Below are 15,483 nucleotides of genomic sequence, written 5' to 3' on the forward strand. Positions count from 1 at the left end.
GAGTAAATTAGCATTTCTGTGATGTACTTATTTATTTTTCAGTTGTTTGATTTGAGTACAATATAAAAAAGAAAAATTGGATCTTAGTGGAGGAAAGGCAGCCCCTGAAGGTGTTGATGGCTTTGCTTTGGACTTTTAATTAGGTAAAAACCTTGAGGCTAACAGTATTCCTTTTCTGCATAACGGTCCTCCTGTCCCTTTTACTTTGAGATCTCAAACTGATGTGACTCAAAATTGCATAATTACTGAGAAACAGTGGGAATGGTCACTGTACAGCCAGCATGCTGATTGGAGTGATCTTCACTCCAAAATGGTGGAAGGCAGTGTAGATGACTTCCCTAAAATCCTCTGAACTTGTCATGTCTGTTATTTACTTTTTCTGAAAGCAGGACTGTTTTTATACACAAATAAAATAAAATGGAAAGGGATATTTTTGGAAGTACTGGTGTGTTTTTCTATGTGATCAGAAATGGTTTCACAGTAGTTACTTCAGGATTTAGATGGGTGCTTAGTTGTTAGAATAGAAATGGATAACTGCTCCAAAGTGCTTGTTCAAAGAAATTTTTCTCCTTTGTCTCTTCTGTTTGATCTTTATGTTTTCACTGAACATTAATCTGCTTTCTGTTCCCCCAGACCACTACCTAGGCAAAAAAACCACAAAAAGCCCCAACCCACTAATAGAATTAGACTGATTGACTTGGCTGTCAGCCCTGTCCAGGAGGGTGGGGAATACTGAGAGAAATATTATGCTGGGTATGATTAGAACTATATATGAGTTTGTAAAGGAATATATGAAGAGGAGGCAACTACAGGTGTATTTCAGAATAGGAGAATTTACTCTTTCCTTCATCTTTGGCAGCACATTCAATATTTTCAGCTTGATAGTTGAAATTCTTTGTTGTCTTCTGAGTGTCTTGCACAGCAAGTAGGTTATAGATCTAGCGTCAAGCATAGGTGGTTGCCATAATTTCTGCTAAAATTGGTATGTTTAGAGAAGTATATCCTGCAGAGAAAGTAAGGAAAGTGTTCACAATTTGTTTTACTGATAGGTTTGCCATCCCAGTCCCCTAAATAAGTACAAACTTTCAGACCCTGTCATACCTCACCAAGGATATCCATTGGGAGAAAATTTAGTTCTCAGTTGTCTAATGTTTGTCCCCAATCATTCTGTACACTTGTCATCCACTGAAATGATCAGTCTACTGCATGGAAATATTTTACTCTTTGTCCTTGCCTGTAGTCATTCCATTGGTGGTGATTTAAGTCTATTTAATTAAAATACAGACAGGATATATATTCCGTCCACTATCACTACGTGTCCAGTAGTTATTTTTTTTCAAGATTTTGGAAAATTACTTTTGCTCTCCAGAACATCCGGTGCTCAGTTTCCCGACTGGTATATTGACTGTTAAAAGAAGGTTCCTGTGGAAATTAATCTGATTAGTGTAACTTACATTTTAATCAAAAGGTATATATTAAATGAAATCTATTCAGCTTTGGATTCCTCAAAAAATAAACCTTCTATAAGATGTAGTGGGAGGTGATTATGTGTGTGTGTCTCTTGCTCTCTCTCTATATATATGTATTTAATTCAGTGACACAGTTGAGAGGCAGTGGTGATGTATGTGTGCTTAAATGACTGAGACGGGATGCAGAAGGCCTGCAGTGCAAGCTAATAGGTATTTTTATTGTTTTTATCACACCAAACAGTGCAAAAACATAAAACACTTCCTGCCCTTCCTGTTGATGTTCTGTCAGTGATGTCACTTACACTCCACTAAAAGTTTCCAGAGCCACATAATTACACCATGCTCATGGAATTCATATTCCCTACCTCAGGTAAACATCCTGTTTGGAAATAAACGTGGTCTGGATGTCCAGGAGAGCGAAAATCAGGCACAAAGGAAGTATATTTGTAAACATAATCCATTGTTGACTGAGAGAGGGGCTTTTAAAGTACAGCGGAAAAAAATTATAACCTTAAAAACAGTACTTCCAGAAATCTGTTTTGAAAAGCATTCATATATTTGATGTCTTACTGAAAAGGAAATGCAGTACAAATTGGGGAATTCAAGCTATATACAATGGCATAACTAGCATTCTTCTTTGGGGAAGCTATCTATTAGCAAGAAAAGAAAAGAAACATTTAACCTGTTATAGTCTGGGTCTGATTTATTAGGTAGCACCCATTCAATGAGACTGGGATGAAATTTTTATAAATATTTTGGATATCCCACACTTGCCTGACTTTTTAACAGAATAGACAGAGATGCTTCCTTTGTTATTCAGCATCAGCCTGTGCACCCTTTTGGTTGATACTGAATTTTAGTGACATATTTAGTTAGTATGGCATGCTGCCTCTCTTCAGCTTTGTAACCCTGAGCCAGAGGGGACCTGATGGTGATGTTTTGGGGTTGTATGCAGCGAATGCTGATCTTATGCTACATCCTTTGTTTTTACATGACTCTATGCTCGTCTGCTTCAGAAGTACAAATCTGCTGAGCATTAAGGAGTCTGAGGTGGGTCATCAGATGAGTCTTTGGTGTTATGATGTCCCTGAGCAAATTGTACAATAGTAACTTCACTTCTTCAAGTTAACAAATTAAACAAGGAAAAGTTGGTTCAGTATTTTGCTGGTTGACTGCAGCTGGTTAGGAATTTGATAATAAAGGAAGACCTTGATTCCAGACTTCTGCTGTTTATCAAAGCTTGACCTAGCTGAGCTTACACAGAATGACGACTTACATGGAAGTTTTGTACTGTATATGCATTATTTCTGGTACCAAACTGAGTTTGCCCTTCCTGAAGGAGTGGTTGGGGCAGCTGTGAGAATACAACTGTACTTAAGTCCACTTAAGAATTCTACTTCCCTTTAATAGTATCAGATCTTAAAAACAGTCTTATAAATGGAATGTGGAGATAACATGTTTACTACACAGCTTTGGAACATTTTTCTGTTCATGCCATTATCTGTCTGGAACTGTTAATAATGCTTATGGGATGGTCCCAATACCATGCTTCTGCCTGCTAAAGGCTGAGCTTGGTGGATTGAGGAATTCTGTTTATGGTTTTGGTCCCCTGCCAGTCACAGCAGCACAGCTGAGTGTTAGAGCTGGCTACTTCATCTTGGCAGGGAACCATGGACAATAATGTTAAGACAGAATATTTAATATGGACTTAATGCACCATTGACTTTGTGTTCCTTTTCACTGCAGCTTTTGGAGAACAACTAGAGAGTCCCATCAACTACCACTAACTAAGCAGCTGCATGGCCATCTCTCCACACCATGAAAAGCAAAGGCTGAAAGCTGTTTGCATGACCTCCTCCTAACCCCTCAAACTTTATTCCTGGTCATGCCATGCTATGCCAGTTCCACAAACAGCCCACCACCCCTGCTTCTGCAGTGGGTACTGAATCTTTTCCTGAGATCAGGCATTTGAATGAGGTTCAGCTCTTAGTAGTTTTAATCTTACTGTCACCTTTCTCTTTAAGAACTTGTAAAACCATAAATGGACAGAAGTTCTCTTGACAAAACCTAATTTGAACACTCAGAGTGGACAGAAAAGAATATTACCAAGTTATAGAGTCCATTAGAAAATCCATGAAAACAATGTACCTTAAAACTGAATTCTGTTATTTGGAAGCTAATTCTGTTTTTTCCAGGCTGTATTGTATCAGTAGTTCTTATTGGTGTATGTTTGTTTACATCCTCTTACTCTGTAGATAAAACAAAGTGGTGGAAGAGAGAAACAATAAGGCAAATTTCTCTGTGTGTACTTTGCCAAAGTTGTTGTGATAAATTGTGTGCAACAAGTTATAAAGTAAATCTTTTCCCAGACAAAGTCTAACTTCTAATAATAGTTTTCAGTAAAAATACTTCTGTAAAATTCTTTTGTCTTCTAAAGATTTTGATTTACTTATTCAGTTATTGTGTTCTGTATGTAACTTTATTCAAAGTTTGGTTCTCTAAGAACTGCATGGAAGTCTTCAAGACTTATGCTAGTTACTTTTGTGCTACTCATAAATTTTATTTGTAGAGGTAGGATACTTACATTTCCAATATTTGCATAAGTCACTGTTTAAGAACAGGTGCACAAAATTGAAAGCATTAACCTGTAAGTACTTGTATGTGAGTCAGTTCACTTGTGTGATTTTCCCCCTGATATACAAATTAAGCTGCATGTCGGTGTTATGAAGAATAGATAGATCCCTGGAGTCACTTCCAGTGCCGATGCCATCTTCCAGTTAATTATTTAACACCTTTAAACAAGACACTTCAAATTACTTATGCACTGGGGTGTTTTTTTAATCTGATTTTTATTTAAACAGATATTGTGAACTCAAGTACATGCAGATGTAAAATTAGTTTCAGGTGCTTTCATCTTAGAAGATTTCTTGTGGGTAATTCACAGCCTGAGTCATAAAGGTGACTTGTCACTGTTGTCTTGTTTGTTCTTCTATCAACTGTGTTACATTAAACTACTTAAATATTTAATGCTTTTTTTCTTTTTTTTCTCTCTGATAGCATGGAGGAGTCTATGTAAAAAGAAGTGCCAAATTCAATGAGAAAGAAATGAGAGAGAAGTTGCGGGCCCAGATGAAAGCTGAGACTCCAGTAAGCTTATACCTTCCTTCTCATTTCTTTGACTTTTTTAATGGCAAAGGCTTATTGGAGAAAAGAGCCATGCCCGATACCCACAAACTACAAGATGGTAATCATGGATTTGTTTTCTTTCTGTGTTTTTACAGTTGCTTTCTGTGATTAGAGTGAAACCTCTAATTTAACTGAAAAGAATTTGGCTAGTCCATTATGAATGATAGGAACTTTGTGATCCTCTCTGTAGAGGGCAAGTGGGACATGAACTACAGCATCTTCCTTGAAAGGCCACTATTCAAAAGATAAAACCCTCTGTTTCAAAAGACAACATTTTGGCTACTGTGTGCTTATCAGAGACTAATATTCTTTACTTCTGAAAGTCAAGAAACGTTCTTACCAAATGTTAATTAGTCATCACAGTGGTCAATAATTTTTAATGTCAGTGACATCTTAAGAACTGAGTAACTTTTTCTGCTATGCCTGGAGAAGGAAAAAACTTAGCCAAACAAACTCTTGATAATTTTCTATTTGAAGAATGATTGTTACTGCCAAGTGACTTTTCTCATGACTCCCTGTATGGTTTGTGGCTCAGTGGTTAGAATCACTGTGCTTTGCTTCCATTGCTTGCTGTATATCAAAATTTTCCCTGCCTTTTTGGCTAAACTTAAGAAAGCCAACTAAGCAAGCCTTGACATAGAACAGTTACACTTTCATCTTATTTAAAATCGTGTGATTAGGACTTAGACTCCATATATTGTCAACCTTATAAAAGGTGAGGCTTGGGTAAAAGGAGTGCATGTTTTGGCATTCGTAATAGTCATTATTTTTTTTTCTTGTTTGGAGAGAGAGAGAGTTTATGTTTGTGTGTGTGTGTGTCTGTATTAAAAAAGTAAACTGGCCTTATGCTTACTGAGAGGCTTAAATGAGTATGTGGCCCTGTTTTCAGACAGTGCTCCCAACTGATTTTGTCTTGAACTAAGATCTACCATGAACAAGGTTTTTGTTTTTAATCAAGAAAGTGTATCTACTTCCAGTTCTTAGCATAAGTTAAGCCAGAAGTACATTACAACAACGTAACTTTTACTGTCCTGTGTCTGATTAATGATGTCCATGAAGAAGATGGTCGTATTCAGTGTTGGTAACAACCTGTGCCCCTGTTACCAGGGCGGGTCCTGGGTTGTAAAGAGGTTGCATTGGGCCATTATTTGCTTGCTGTAGGTCAGTGGCAGAGTCTGCTTTCTGTAAAACTTGCTGTGTAATGAAATAAGCAAAGACAACCTACAGGTTGTATGAAACATATTTGGTAGTCTTCTCCTTTAGCAGGTCTTCCTCCTGCAGAGTGCTGGTTAAGTTCATACCAGTTAGTCTGGATGGAATAACCCAGCAGGGGTTCCTGCATAGGCCCATGGATCTCTTGCTAGCCAAAGAGACAGCTTCTGTGTGAGTCTGGCTTTCTGGGTTCCCTCTGTACACCCTAAAAAGAAAGGGTTTGCTGTTATTATAAGGTTTTGATTGTGATAAGAGTCTTGATTTGAACTCTGCTTTAAATTGGTCTCCTTTATATAAAATATATGTATAATCTTGAAAAGATGTGCCTTGAGAATCATCTAATTCTGCATGTCTTTGAAAACCTGAACATGATGTTCAGTTTTGATGCAGTGTGTGATTTTAGCAAAATTGGAGTGCTAAGGAGAGGTTTAAGCATAAAGCTTTTCTTTAAAGCTACACTTGATAGGAGTTTTGTTTTCCATGGTGGATGTCTATATGTGGTTAATAAATGAAATAAATCCAGAGGGCTTTTTTCCTGGAATCATCTTTCTTCTCCCTCCTGAGTTGTGTGTGGATTGAAAGCCTATACTTAACCTATCAAAGGTAATGCCAAATCAGTATGAGACCACTCAGATACACTTGGTTTTTGATGCATTTTAACTCTCTGGAAGTTTGGTGATGTTGGAAATGGGCCCAGAACCTGGACATATATGCCAGGCAGTTGTTGTCATTTTCCTCATACTGTCTAGGGTTGCAGTAAAGAAGAGAAATAAGTGTAACTGCTGCAGAAATTAATTCTGTTAAAGATCTCTTAGTCAAACCATATAGGAAATGACAAGTGTTACAAAACCAAAGCTGTCAAAAGCCTGTTTACTGAGGCAAATATTTGCGTCAGCTGGGCTAAAAGACACAGGCCATTGAGTTGTCATTTGAGGGAAGACTAAACTTTCTATAATCCACTTTATCTGAGAATTTAAATGTAGATGCTACTAACTGACCTTTAACCTGCAGTTACTGCTCTGAGAAGAACATGATAACCTGTGTCCTTACTCCGTTCATGAAGATGCTTTGCAATTCTGCAGCTTAGTGTGAAATTCAAGAGCAACCATATTGCCTTTAAAATAAAGACGTTTGATCAGTAAAGCAAGTATCCCCTGAACTCATCAGCTTCATGCAAAAATATCTGATTTACTACTCTCTAATTTATATGCAGTGTATCCTGTAGCTCAGGGTGGGCTTTCCCTCAGTTTAGAGGGCAGCTGGTGTAGCTTAGTCATTCTACATGTACGAGATGGAGTTCTTTCTTTATTGTAGTGTTAGAGAAGAACTGGCCTTTCAGCTGCTAGGGAAAGATTTATATACCAATAGAGTAGAGATGGACTGGAATCTGTGTTAAGGGTCATGTTGTTGTTTACAGTTTCTTTCTACATACAATTTAAACAAAAGAACCCAGATGATTAATATTGAGTCTGTCTGGAGCCAACCCTATTCCCGTTAAGAAATTGAAGACATACAGGAAGACAGAACCAGTCTTCTGTTCTCTTCACAGTAGCAAGCCCTTTACTGTTTCACTGTGGATTTTTTGTTTAATTAATGACAAGTAAATTAGAGTTAAAACTGACAGGAAGAGTCAGGCAGTCTCTTGCCCTCTTACGTTCACAGTAGAACTGGATTAGTTATCTGATAAGCCTCCTTCTGTGCGGGAACAGTGGCACTGCATGATGCTTTGTCCACTTTGTCTTAAAACTTCCACCCACCTGCCTGCCTTAAACAGCCCCTGTTCTCCAGTTTGCTTCTTCCCAGATGCAGCGCAGCAATATCAGACACTCTACATAAAAACTTTGATGCTAGACTAAAACACTGTTACACCTGTGTTTTCTTAGTGGGGACCTTGAACTAAAAAGTTTTCTTACTTATTTCTGACAATTACTTTTCTTCCCAAACTGTAGTTGAATTATACACTGAAATGGTGCATAATTGGACCTTTTCTTGGTAAAACTCACTTGAAACGATGTGATTTTGTTTAAAATCCCATAAAATGTTACTAATTGCTAACAATTGCAATCTTATGTTTTGTTAGGAGAGCAGAGACTGTCACATTGTTTAAAGAACACTTTTGTGTTAATGTTGCGTTAATGTAAGCGATAACAAGATGAATGAGTTTCTCAGTTGTAACAATATATCCAGCTGACCCTTTATACTCTCAATCTACTTGATCTATAAAGAAAGTTAACTCTTTTGAACAGCAAACTATTCAGTTTAATAATAGAAAATGTAATATGTATTTATTTTTACCATGCACCAAGAGTAGGAAATCTGCATTCTGAGAGGTGAGATTTAAGCCAGTGCAACCAATATTTATCTGATTTCTGTGTTTTGGTTTTGTCATTTAGTCACAATTATGTGAAACAGTGCCAGTCTGTAAAAATGTGCAGGGGACAGATATATTAATACAACTGCTATAAGGCTTAATGTAATTATTTTGTTATAAGTTACTAATTTGCAAATCCCTAACAACTTATTTGTAAGTCCTGGATGTTCTTGCCTGCTTTCCCCATATCACCTTTTGTATGTTATTCCAATTATACCACATAGGCTTTCTCATATCATATGTTTTTCGGTTGTTGATCGGAGTGATAGTGTTTCTCAACCAATTCACCAGAAACATACCTTCTAGGCACTGGTCTAAACACATGTTAATCTGTCTAGCTCTCAGGATGCAATAATAGTAATATTAAAACTAAGTAAATGTATTTTTTAGGATCATTTTGAATGTTTTAAATGAAAATATGCAATTGTTTTCCCCTTGTCACCTGGGAACAGCAGAGTAAATGTAAGATACCTTTGTTCAGTAGTTACTGCTTATTGATGCCCTGTATTCTCTGCAGAGTGGCAGCTGCTCCCTCCAAGACACCCTCCTTGCAATTTGTTGAGAGATACCGAGCTTATTGACACCCAGCCATTACACAGAGTCAGGCATGCAAGTACCACCTAACTCAACATAGGGACCTACTGCTTTGGTTAAAACTGATGTCTCAATGAATCAGGAACTACAGTAATCCAAAACTGTCTATGCCTCTTTGAACACAAGCACTGTGTTTTGCAGCGCTGTGATAAAGTGTGTAACTTTTATGTAGCTAATTGCCATAATTGAAAAAATCTGTTAAAAAAAAAGTCTTAGCTTCAGCTAGTGTTTCTAGGCAATTAAAGTGCTTCTGCACCTCAAGAGTTCTTATTCAAAGTTCAAGAGAGCTTATTTAGTTATTAAAATCTTAAAGATTTCCAGTCTTTGCAAGTAGTGCTTAAGGATTTAACTTCTGCTGCTTGTGGTGGGAGAAAAGCCAGCCGTAGAAGTAGGTCTGGTAGGCTGAATTGCACTGGCAGAATATCTTTGTCTTGTGCAGGACAGAACGTGAGTCTAAGTAGGAATCTATTTACATTTATGAATTTTACTCAATTAAAGTAGTCCTAATGAGCTACACAGAAGCTTTATATGTGCTGAATTTAAAGCAAAGGACATTTTTCAGTCTTGTTGGTATGCTTTCAATTCAGAGATACTCAGATTCCAGTCAACAAACCTGTTTGGCTGCTTGTGTTCTAGAGGTTTACAAGAATAATTAAAATATAATTTCAATCCCTGCTTTGTATTACACATGTAGGACTGGAATAAGCAGATATTGTTCCTTGTTGTGTAATCAGCTTTTGGTGGTGATTATCTGCTTTGAAGACCAGTAATGTTGTTGCACGCTTCTAAGTGCTAACCTCTATACCAAGAATTGGTGTTCATGTCCTGTGTGCTTCACTTCTTTACTCTATTACCTCTTACAGCCACTGTATTACCCTTCAGAGCTGAGCATACAGTCTTTAAAGGGGAAGGAGGGGAAGTGGAACACCTCATCTTGAAGTATCATTTTAAGGATCCACATTACATGATTTGAATATGAGCACATTTATAAAAGGAAAAAAAATGCATCTGGATTTGAGTATTATGTCCTTTCCAACTAACTCAGAAAAGTTTTACTTAGACACTTAAATATCTCAACAGTGTACTTCATAGATGAAATGTGTGGATGACTGGGGAAAGCGTGGACTACAGCTGAATCTAAAGATTCCTGTACTTATGCTATAGTTATGTTATAAAAAAGTAGGCAACTTGACTCTTGAGCACATTATGTTTTGCTCCTTCCTCCCCAAATCTGTGTAGATCTCGGATTTCTGCTGGTCCTTGAACATTGTTGGACTTCACTTGCCTCTGCAGTCTGCCGTTTTCCCCCCAAATATGCCATGACAAGTACAGCCTTTTCTGAAATCTCTTTACTCCGCTCTACTGACACTGGTTTTACCATTCTTAATATTTATTTTATTTATTTTTCCCCTGCGTGACTCTAGACTATGTACTCAGTTTTCCTCCTTCTTGATCTCTACTGCCTTAATGGTTGGTACATTTCCTAGATTTCTTCTCATCTCTAAATTTTAGCACATCTTTCAACCTTCCTCACTGGGGATGATTCTGGACAGTTTCTGGGGCCTGTCTTTTGGCATTCAGGCTTTTCTGTAGCTGTTCTGCAATTAAGTGCAAATACCAGCACACTTTGATGTTTTGTGGGCCAGAAGCACAAAATTAAGATTCCTGTGTGTCTCTTTCTGGGTTTTTGTTTAACTTTGCATCTTATCGTGATATGCACTCCCACTTGTCAGTGTCATCATCTACTCACTGATAATCCTCCTTGGACTGTTTTGTAAATCCACTCTCTCTTTTTCTTTCAAATATTTCTTGAGACTCATTTCTGGAAAGATCGTAAATGAAGTAGTTAGTGTAGGCACAGTAGGCATTTTACTGTGAATGTGTCATGTTCAACTCCACGCTAGTTACAATTTGTGGCCATTGGCACTTCTGCAGATGAGCCCCCAGTATGAAATTTTCACTGCTTAAGGGATGTTTTGCATCAGCTTTTTTTGTAGGTGATTATTCAAGACACAGACAATAAAAAGAAAGAAACCTCTGTTCTGTTTCAAAAGAAAATGAAAAATTCATCAAATTTGACTGTTCCTATTTCGGTGCATAATTTTACACTCCGATATGAAGATACTGAGGCAACTTTTATCTGTGTACTGACCTGAGAATGCATAGACTGTTGCTGAACAGACAAGCAAATTAATTTACTGGGGAAATCTAACCTTGTAGACATGCATGCTTAAAGGACTGTGACTTTAAAGTTCAAATTACACTAAACTATGAGTTTCAGTTCCTAATTTATTTAGTATCCAATGCAGTGATAGGCATAGAAGCACATAAGGTAACTGATATATCATAAGTTCAGTTTATAGGATTTCTGCTTATGAATGGACTTATATTTATATTTCAGTATAAGGAATTACTAGAGGAAAGAGCAGTATTAAAGAAAAAAATTCAGTCATTTGTGACATACTTGCCTGTCTTTTCAAAATTTCTTAAAACCGATACTCTTGTTGATATCAGCTGCTCCTGACTTGTTGATTTTTGTTGACATGTGCCATCTCCTTTCCTAAATCACCTGGACTACTTTCTGTGGTGTATTTTCAAAGGAAATTATTTTGAACCTCAAGCAGTAAGGTTCTTAGAACTACGAAATTTTAGCTCAAGTATTCTGATTTTCTTTGGATCCTTACAGTAATCAATGCTGTGAGCTAAATACAGTATGGATAGTGTTGATAATTTCTGTAAAAGCAATCATTTTACATTCATTGTAAGAATTTTTCTGTTTTCTTTCTTTTTAATCCCACAGATGTATTTAGTGATTTTTCCAGAGGGGACTCGTTACAATCCAGAAATACCAAAAGTCATTGCAGATAGTCAATCATTTGCTGAAAAGGAAGGTAAGCAAAAAAAAGTTTTGAAAAAACTCTTAGTTATGGTGTTAACATATATTATATAAAATTGTTATATAACATGAAGATAATCTCACCTTAACTGGACTATTAAACCTGCCTGATTGATATTTAAAGGGTTAGAATAGCATACACTAGTGTTTCACCTACCAGAAAATAAGATTATAATAACTTATATACAGACATTTCATGCATTTCACATTGTGCCAGAGTAATAATACTCCAGAAGGCTCTCCATAGTTTCCACCTTCATCTGTGTATGTACTTCTTTTCTTGCTCCTTCAAGGTTGTAGGAATTACTACACTGAATCAGGGCCGTTCCTTCTAAGTTGATATTGTAGCTCCAATTATAGTATACAATATAAAGAATATTTTGCATAGCAATTGTTGTACCTTAAAAGAAAAAGTTTTCCATCAACTTCATTTTTAATTAGTGTTACTACTGCTGTGGCATTTTGATTTTGTTCTTCTCACACCTTCCAGTCTCTCTGTTCCTTGGTTGAACTTTATTCTGAAGTTGCTTTGGTTGTTGACGTGTTGTCTCTGTAACCACCGATGGAGTTACTTCGTCTTTGGAAAGGCTTGCAAAAAAATCCAAAGGTCCCAAGGTTTTCATATTTTCTCACATCATATGCACAATACCCATAAACTTTGAAGTCCAACAGTTCAGTGAACATGTTTCCTGGTTTTGTTTTTTCCTGTTGACCAAAAGTGAAATAATTCACTCTGAAGGTAAACAAAGGATAACAAATAGGTCTGTCTGGTAAATTCATTTCTGTGACACACTGAAAGGAATTCACAACTCTCTGAATCAGCCTGTTGATATCATCAAGCTATTAAGTATTGTTAGCTCTTGTCCAAAAGGATATATGCTTTTCTTCTTCTCCTTGGGAAGAATGGAATTTGTTTGTGTGTATGAGCAGGAGGGCTTAAGTCATCATATATTTGTTCATCGCTTCAGTTTCCTGTTGGAAATGAAAGTCAAATGTTTCATTTAGGTTGGCAGTTCTTTGAGAGTTTGGGGAGGGGGGCTGTTTGATAGGGATTTTTTTCTTCTCCTTTCTCAGGGAAGAGAAAGGGTCCTTATTTTCATTACTGTTACTTTAATTTGCCTCTTAATTTTATCTCTGCGGTCTGTAAAACAGTCAAACACTGCTTCTGTGCTTTCAGAGCACCTGTTTTGTTTCTTCAGTGCTCTTCTCTGCAGTATTTGCTTTTATTTTGTAAGGATTATTTCTTTTAGAAACTCCCATGACAAATAGTTATTAAAACCCAACATCTCCAATTCTAGTGCAGAATCCTGTTGATCTCCTTTTCCCCATACTGATCAATTTGACACAGCAAAACTCTATTCTAATTAGCTGGAACACCGTTGTAAGTTCTGTCCACAGTTGTATTCAATAGGGAAAAGCTACAGAAAGTTGTTTACTTTCAGAAATACTGATTTTACTGTGTTGAACTGAGAATGTTGTCATCTAAGGATAATGCTAGCACACCCAGAAACTCAAGGATTACTCATTTTATACATTTTACAAGTGGCAGAAGATTCCTGTCAGATGACATTCTTACCCAGGATAGGACTGGAAGCATTTTAAACTCAGAATAGATTTGTTTGATTGCTTTGGGGAAGGAAAAATGCAGTTCTTGAAGTTTTAAAATGAAAGCAAAAATTACCTTTCTAAAACTAAGTTGTGTGGTTATTTGTGGTAGGACTAATGCAGGAGTTAGTCATAGAACGAGTTGAAGTTGGTGTAGTTGAGAAAATTAATTCTGTACTTATCTTTTTTGGTCACTATAACAATATTTACTGGGGTTTCACAGCTACAGCAAGACTTGTAAGCCAAGTGTTGCCAGAATATCAGATGAAGACATGTCAGGTTTTCTCATTTCTGGTGGAGGCTTCCAAGCTGAAGGAGATGAGTGCCATGTAGCTGAATTTGAATCTGATACACCTAGTTGTCTTCTCCTGCTGGAAGGCAGGTGTCTGGGTGAGATGATTCCAGCATTGGCTACCAGGGTGGGCTCTCTCTGTCTGTGCTTCAGTATGGTTGGCAACTTTTGTGTTTCTAATGGGACATCTTGCAACATTGATTCCCACGACCAAATTAAGTATTTTTTCCTCTACTCTCTCAAACAACTAAAAAGGTGATGTCATGTGGTTTTGCTCCTTGTCTTCCGAACTTTTACTTTCCATATTCCAGTATTTAAGTATTTAGACGGTAATTGAGTTGCCTTTCATTTTCTGTTGTGTGGGAGTAGCCAGCTAACATGATTCCTGACTTCAAAATCTGAGGCAGTCATTCAGTTGACTTACATATTGGTGACCCCTTTCAGGCTCTGATCTCTGAGTTTAGATGTCTTAGAAGTGCAGGAATTATTTCACAGTAGTTAGCAGGCTTCAATTGCTGAACCTGGGTAATATTAATGTGTAGGTGGCACTCATACTTTCATAGGGATTTAACTAATTTTGTCATAATGATAGAAGTTATGTTTTTTATTGTAGCTATTTAATTCAAACTGTAAATCTTTTAAGCCTATTAATGGTATTGGACTATAGAAAAAATACATGATTATTATGTTTTGTTCCACCTTCTGGTATAAAATTTATTCCATTTTTGTGTACCCAGCATATCTATATGTAGATTTCTCATTATTTTGTAGTAGTCAATAATAGAATCATAGAATATGCTAAGTTGGAAGGAACTCATCAGGATCATTGAGTCCAACTCATGTCCCTGCACAACACACCCCAAACAACCACAAATTTCTTAGGTTTTGTAGAATCAGAATCTTATCCAAATGTTAAGAAATGGCATTTTAAAAAATTGAACATAAATAGGAATAATCCAAAGCCCTCCTACTCCTAATAATAACTCTGAAAAGTCAAAGCCAAAGGGATTGGAAGATTGTTAAATTTAACTTGGCTTATTTTTGCTGAATAAAGACAAAACAATCTTCTCTGGTGAAAGGCATTTATGGAATTTTGTATTAATTTCTAACGAAGGTCATTTAATCAAGCAAACATTTCAGGTATTCGTTTATTATCTTCCTTGTTTTTATGCAGAAAAGTTGCTAATGTAAATGTTTTTTAATGCTGAGTTTATCTTGACAAATATCATGCTTTGTACTAAGATGTTTTTCTGTGCAGGATATGCTTATCTCAGAATTGCTTTTACAGGTCATGTAAAAAAGAGGTGTTTCAACTGAGCTAATCGAAAATGTTTCCCTTTTAGTTGGCATTATTTTTAGATTGCAATACAAAGTATTTAATATCCATAAAGGTTATTTGTAACTGTCTCTAAAGAAAATAGCTTTTGGTGGTATTTTTTTTCTCTCTTTTGTGTAAGCAGACTTGATCTAAAAGTACACAGTGAGATATGGGAAAGAGAATATAATTTTTAGAAAGATTGGAATATGGACCTTGAGTAATATTTGAGAGACCAACCATTAGGATGAAGAAAAGATTTCTGTTATTAAAAGTCATCCTTAGGAGATTTAGTTTAGGAAAACAAGAAACTACACTGTATTTCTCTAGGAATATACCTGGGACAGAAGAAAGTGTACCAAGGTGTGGTGTCTCCCACATCTTGCATGGGATGGTCACACTCTTCTGAGGAGATTACTTACATTTCCTGGACTTCAGTTCTTGGTGAAAGAAAAACAGCTTTTACAAGAGCGTGCAGTTTTTTAGTAGTGCCATCAGCTGAGTCCCATTTATGTAAGTCGATGGAATATAAATGGATGAGCT

The 15,483-nt window shown here is 36.6% G+C and overlaps 1 protein-coding gene across 1 annotated transcript in view; it reads left to right on the plus strand.

Moving 5' to 3' along the window:
- Positions 1-15,483, plus strand: part of AGPAT5 (1-acylglycerol-3-phosphate O-acyltransferase 5) — a 52,931-nt gene that overhangs the window by 15,859 nt on the left and 21,589 nt on the right. Inside the window, exons 4-5 of the mRNA XM_071548455.1 lie at positions 4,527-4,616; positions 11,633-11,723. Coding sequence (XP_071404556.1) covers positions 4,527-4,616; positions 11,633-11,723 — 181 coding nt within the window. The remainder of the gene's footprint in view (positions 1-4,526; positions 4,617-11,632; positions 11,724-15,483) is intronic.

The sequence above is a fragment of the Pithys albifrons genome, chromosome 2, assembly GCF_047495875.1.
Source record: "Pithys albifrons albifrons isolate INPA30051 chromosome 2, PitAlb_v1, whole genome shotgun sequence".
In the NCBI taxonomy this organism is placed as follows: domain Eukaryota; kingdom Metazoa; phylum Chordata; class Aves; order Passeriformes; family Thamnophilidae; genus Pithys; species Pithys albifrons.